The 6,000-nt window shown below is 50.4% G+C and overlaps 1 protein-coding gene across 2 annotated transcripts in view; it reads right to left on the minus strand.

Moving 5' to 3' along the window:
• LOC140393366 (inactive pancreatic lipase-related protein 1-like) overlaps positions 1-1,096 on the minus strand; it is an 84,695-nt gene extending 83,599 nt beyond the window's left edge. The window contains exon 1 of one of the 2 annotated variants that reach the window (XM_072479748.1): positions 1,078-1,096. In XM_072479748.1, coding sequence (XP_072335849.1) covers positions 1,078-1,080 — 3 coding nt within the window. In that variant the 5' untranslated portion in view covers positions 1,081-1,096. Of the gene's footprint in view, positions 1-851; positions 900-1,077 lie in introns of those variants that run through there. The other variant, XM_072479747.1, reaches the window with a different exon arrangement.
• Between the last annotated feature and the right edge of the window lie 4,904 nt (positions 1,097-6,000).

Here is a 6,000-nt window from a genome sequence, read left to right on the forward strand (position 1 = left end):
CTCCATCCTCACCCCCTCCATCCTCACCCCTCCACCCTCACCCCCTCCATCCTCACCCCCTCCATCCTCACCCCCTCCATCCTCACCCCCTCCATCCTCACCCCCTCCATCCACACCCCTCCATCCTCACCCCCTCCATCCTCACCCCCTCCATCCTCACCCCCTCCATCCACACCCCTCCATCCTCACCCCCTCCATCCTCACCCCCTTCACCTCACCCCCATCCTCATCCCCCTCAATCCTCACCCCCTCCATCCTCACCCCTCCATCCTCACCCCCTCCATCCTCACCCCCTCCACCCTCACCCCCTCCATCCTCACCCCCTCCATCCACACCCCTCCATCCTCACCCCCTCCATCCTCACCCCCTTCACCTCACCCCCATCCTCATCCCCCTCAATCCTCACCCCCTCCATCCTCACCCCTCCATCCTCACCCCCTCCATCCACACCCCTCCATCCTCACCCCCTCCATCCTCACCCCCTCCATCCACACCCCTCCATCCACACCCCTCCATCCACACCCCTCCATCCTCACCCCCTCCACCCTCACCTCCCCCTTTCAGTATTTTTCACATTCCCTCCTCAGAAAGATAAGATTGAAAATTCCTTTTGACAACGCAGATGGAAGCTGATAAAACCCATGCTGTCCACTCTCATCTTTATTTCTCTCTTTGTTTTGCTGTCTTTCCAAGTTATAGAATCTTAGAATAATCAGCACAAGAGGCCATTTAGCCCATCACGCCTATTCTAGGTCTATCCCATTAGTCCCACTCTCCTGCTTCTTCCTCAGAACCCAGCAAATGTTGTCTTTTCCTCCCAAGTCTTTATCCAACTCCATTTTGAAAGTTACTTTTGAATCTGCCTCCAGCGTCCTTTCAGACATCGCCTTCCTGATCACAATAATTCTCCCATTTTGTTCCTCATCTCCACGCTGATTATTTAGTTATCGATGATAAACCTCTGGTTACCGACTCTCCTGCTGATCTATTGACCCGAACCTTCGCACGCTCCCAGGTAGTAACTTCACTGTCTTTTAGTCACAGGTAAACGTGACATATGTTACAGGTAAGACTCACCATCTCCAAGCACGGATTCAGATGTGCTCAGTGTTGCCCACTGTTGCTCTCTCTCTATATACACACACACACACACACACACTCCCCTTGATTTCCCAATCCTTACAAACAGCAGGTTAAAAGGTGGGAAGTGTACAGCTGCACTCTGGAGATGCCAAACACATAACCCAGACCCTCACAGTCATTCCCACAAGGTCAGGTGTCCAGTATAATTAATGCTCCAATTTTAACCTCTTGTCCCTTCACCCAGCAAGAACTGGGTGAACAAGGGTCAGGAAGGAGGGGGGTGATGCTTAAAATGACAGCAACGTTGCACTCGTCCAATCCACCGAGTTGCCTGAAAACCCATTGCCAGGGGGAGGCAGGGGAGAAGTGCAAGATCCTGCAATCAGAGCTTGGTAGGGTTGGAGGGGGTTACAAAGGCAGGGATGGATCGAGGACGTGATGGAATTTAAAGAAGAATTTGAAATACGAATATATGAACAAGGTGCAGGAGTAGCCACTCCACCCCTGGATCTGCCCCGCCATTTAACCCGGAGGGGGGTGGGAGAGAAGCTGACCTCCACCCCAACAGGACCCGCCTGTGAGCAAATGAGGCAAAGGCTAAAACCCCGCTCCTGTCCGCAACTCCGGCAAGTCCTAAACCCCGGATATGGCCCCCAGGGGACTGAGCTCTAAATCCACATGCAAGATCCACGTGCAAGATCCACGTGCAAGATTCACGTGCAAGATCCACGTGCAAGATCCGCGTGCAAGATCGCTGACATGGTGCTGAAGAAGATCCCTCAAAACCTCTCCAGCTTTAGAACAAAGACAATTACAGCACAGGAACAGGCCCTTCGGCCCTCCCAGCCTGCGCCCATCCAGATCCTTTATCTAAACCTGTCTTCTATTTTCCAAGGATCCACTTCCCTCTGTTCCCCACCCGTTCATATATCTGTCTAGATGCATCTTAAATGATGCTATCGTGCCCGCCTCTACCACCTCCGCTGGCAAAGCGTTCCAGGCACCCACCACCCTCTGCGTAAAAAACTTTCCACGCACATCTCCCTTAAACTTTCCCCCTCACCTTGAAATTGTGACCCCTTGTAATTGACACCCCCACTCTTGGAAAAAACTTGTTGCTATCCACCCTTCCAGACCTCTCATAATTTTGTAGACCCCAATCAGGTCCCCCCTCAACCTCCGTCTTTCCAACGAAAACAATCCTAATCTACTCAACCTTTCTTCGTAGCTAGCACCCTCCATACCCTGCAACATCCTGGTGAACCTCCTCTGCACCCTCTCTAAAGCAGCCACACCCTTCTGGTAATGTGGCGACCAGAACTGCACGCAGTATTCCAAATGTGACCTAACCAAAGTCCTATACAACTGTAACATGACCTGCCGACTCTTGTACTCAATACCCCGCCCGATGAAGGCAAGTATGCTGTATGCCTTCTTGACCACTCTATCGACCTGCGTTGCCACCTTCAGGGTACAATGGACCTGAACTCCCAGATCTCTCTGTACATCAATTTTCCCCAGGACTCTTCCATTGACCGTATAGTCTGCTCTTGAATTAGATCTTCCAAAATGCATCACCTCGCATTTGCCTGGATTGAACTCCATCTGCCATTTCTCTGCCCAACTCTCCAATCGATCTATATTTTGCTGTATTCTCTGACAGTCCTCCTCGCTATCTGCAACTCCACCAATCTTAGTATCATTTGCAAACTTGTTAATCAGACCATCTATACCTTCGTCCAGATCATTTATGTATATCAGAAACAATAGTGGTCCGAGCACGGGTCCCTGTGGAACACCACTAGTCACCTTTCTCCATTTTGAGACACTCCCTTCCACCACTACTCTCTGTCTCCTGTTGCCCAGACAGTTCTTTATCCATCTAGCTAGTACACCCTGAACCCCATGCGACTTCACTTTTTCCATCAACCTGCCATGGGAAACTTTATCAAATGCCTTACTGAAGTCCATGTATATGACATCTACAGCCCTTCCCTCATCAATTAACTTTGTCACTTCCTCAAAGAATTCTATTAGGTTTGTAAGACATGACCTTCCCTGCACAAAACCATGCTGCCTATCACTGATAAGTCTATTTTCTTCCAAATATGAATAGATCCTATCCCTCAGTATCTTCTCCAACAGTTTGCCTACCACTGATGTCAAGCTCACAGGTCTATAATTCCCTGGATTATCCCGGCTACCCTTGTTAAACAAAGGGACAACATTAGCAATTCTCCAGTCCTCCGGGACCTCACCCGTGCTCAAGGATGCTGCAAAGATATTTAGGCAGGACCCGAACACGTGGACATGATTGTCCTGGCCCCTTCCACACTGCCCACAAATATCCTCCACCCCCTCAAACTGCCGGCTCATCCTCAATTTCATCAGGTGTGCTCTGTGCACTACCGTTAACTGTATCAAACCCAGCCTCGCACATGAGGTCGGGGCATTCACCCTCCGCAGCATCTCACACCCCACGCCCTCCTCCAGCACCATCCCCAGCTCCTCCTCCCACTTGGCCTTAACCCCTCCAGAGATGCCCTATGCTCCTCCAAAATCCTCCCATAAATCGCCGAGATGACCCCACCCTCCCCCCAACCCCATCACTGACATCACCCCCCCCCCCCCCCCAGCACAGAGGGGGCGATGGCACTGGAAGGGTCACATAGACCATTTTCACAAAATCCCACCCCCGCATGTAGCTGAAACCTTTCCCTCACGTCACTCCAAACTTCACCCACAACTCCTCCTCGAGGAACAGATCCTTTCTTTCCACCGCCCCTCACTCCCCCCATCCCCGAAACCTCGCATCCACCGTCCCGGGCTCAAACCCACGGTTCCCCCGAATCAGCATCAACTTCAACGCTGCTCCCAACTTAAAGCACTGCCGAAACTGCCTCCATAATTTCAGCATGACCACCAGGACCGGACTCCCCGAATACCGCCCCGGGGCAAAAAGAGCGGCGCCATCGCCAACACCCGCAACCCTGACCCCTCACAAAAACCTGCCTCCACCTTCACCCACAAAGCCTCCTCCTCCCTCCTCCAGCCCTGCACCTTCTCAACATCTGAACTGGGCTAGCCAGACGAGCGCACCTCCAACAACACTCAAGAAGCTCGACACCATCCAGGACAAAGCAGCCTGATTGATGGACTTCATTCATCACCTTAAATGCACATTCCCTCCGCTATCAATGGCTGCCGTGTGTACCATCTACAGTTTGCACTGCACCCACTAATTGAGGCTCCTTTAACAGCATCTTCCAAACCTGTGACCTCAAAAATCTACAAGGACAGGGGCAGCAGATACGTGGGAACATTGCCACCTGCAAGTTCTTCGCCAAGTCACACCATCCTGTCTTGGAAGTATATCGCTGATCCTTCATTGTCGCTGGGTCAAAATCCTGGGACTCCCTCCCTAACAGCATTGTGGGTGTACCTACACCATAAGCGTGGCTGCTTTGTCCTGGGTGGTGTTGAGCTTCTTGAGTGCTGTTCGAGCTGTGCTCATCCAGGCAAGTGGAGAGTGTTCCATCACACCCCTGACTTGTGCCTTGTAGATGGTGGACAGGCTTTGGAGGGTCAGGAGGTGAGTTATTTTCACAGTAACATCATTGCAGTGTTAATGTAAGCCTACTTGTGACACTAATCAAGATTGTTATTATTTGTCACCTCTGACCTGCTCTTGTAGCCACAGAATTTATATGACTAGTCCAGTTCACTTTGTGGTTAATGGTAACCCCAGTCTGGGTCTTGCTGAACCCAGGCATGAACTGGCTCAGTATCCGAGGAGTTGTGAATGCTGCTGAACATTCCTGGTGATATTCCATCTAAACGGACAGCAGCGGTTCTAGAAGGCAGCTCACCACCACCTTCCCAAGGTCAACTCGGGATGGGCAACAAATGATGGTGGAGGCAGCGACGGCCACATCCCAAAAACAAACGAGATAAATTTCTGAACAATCTGACCCAGACTGAGACATTGGCTGGGAAGGGGGATTGAGTTCATGGTTGACAGAGAAAATTTGATCCAATATTATGCGAATGAGGTAATTATTAATTCCATTTAATCATATTTTTCCCCACTTATCACGAATGAACACATTTTTCTTTCCTACGTGACATGTTTTCATGGTATACAGCACCACCAGTAACCTTGAGAGATAAATTAAAAAAACTAATTGCACATTTTATAATTTAGTTTGTATTTTCTCGAATACAAAACTCAGTGTCAGCTTGGCTGATTAATTGTTCTCCGACAGTGAAAAAAATATCAATGATACAGGTGGGGTAAATAGGAATGTGCAGAGCTGGGAGGGTATCGTCGGGTATTGGGGTTCAGTTGTGGGGTATTGGGGTTTGGGCATTGTGGGGTATTGGGGTTCAGTTCTGGGGTATTGAGGTTTGGGCATTGTGGGGTATTGGGGTTTGGGTATTGTGGGGTATTGGGGGTTGGGTATTGTGGGGTATTGGGGTTCAGTTGTGGGGTACTGGGGTTTGGGCATTATGGGGTATTGGGGTTTGGGTATTGTGAAGTATTGGGGTTCGAGCATTGTGGGGTATTGGGGTTCGGGTATTGTGGGGTATTGGGGTTGAGGCATTGTGGGGTATTGGGGTTGCGGCATTGTGGGGTATTGGGGTTTGGGCATTGTGGGGTATTGGGGTTCGGGTATTGTGGGGTATTGGGGTTGAGGCATTGTGGGGTATTGGGGTTCGGATATTGTGGGGTATTGGGGTTGAGGCATTGTGGGGTATTGGGGTTCGGGTATTGTGGGGTATTGGGGTTGAGGCATTATTGGGTATTGGGGTTCGGTTATTGTGGGGTATTGAGGTTTGGGTATTGTGGGGTATTCGGGTATTGTGGGGTATTGGGTATTGTGGAGTATTGGGGTTTGGGCATTGTAGAGTATTGGG

This window comes from Scyliorhinus torazame, chromosome 16, assembly GCF_047496885.1.
Source record: "Scyliorhinus torazame isolate Kashiwa2021f chromosome 16, sScyTor2.1, whole genome shotgun sequence".
NCBI lineage: Eukaryota > Metazoa > Chordata > Chondrichthyes > Carcharhiniformes > Scyliorhinidae > Scyliorhinus > Scyliorhinus torazame.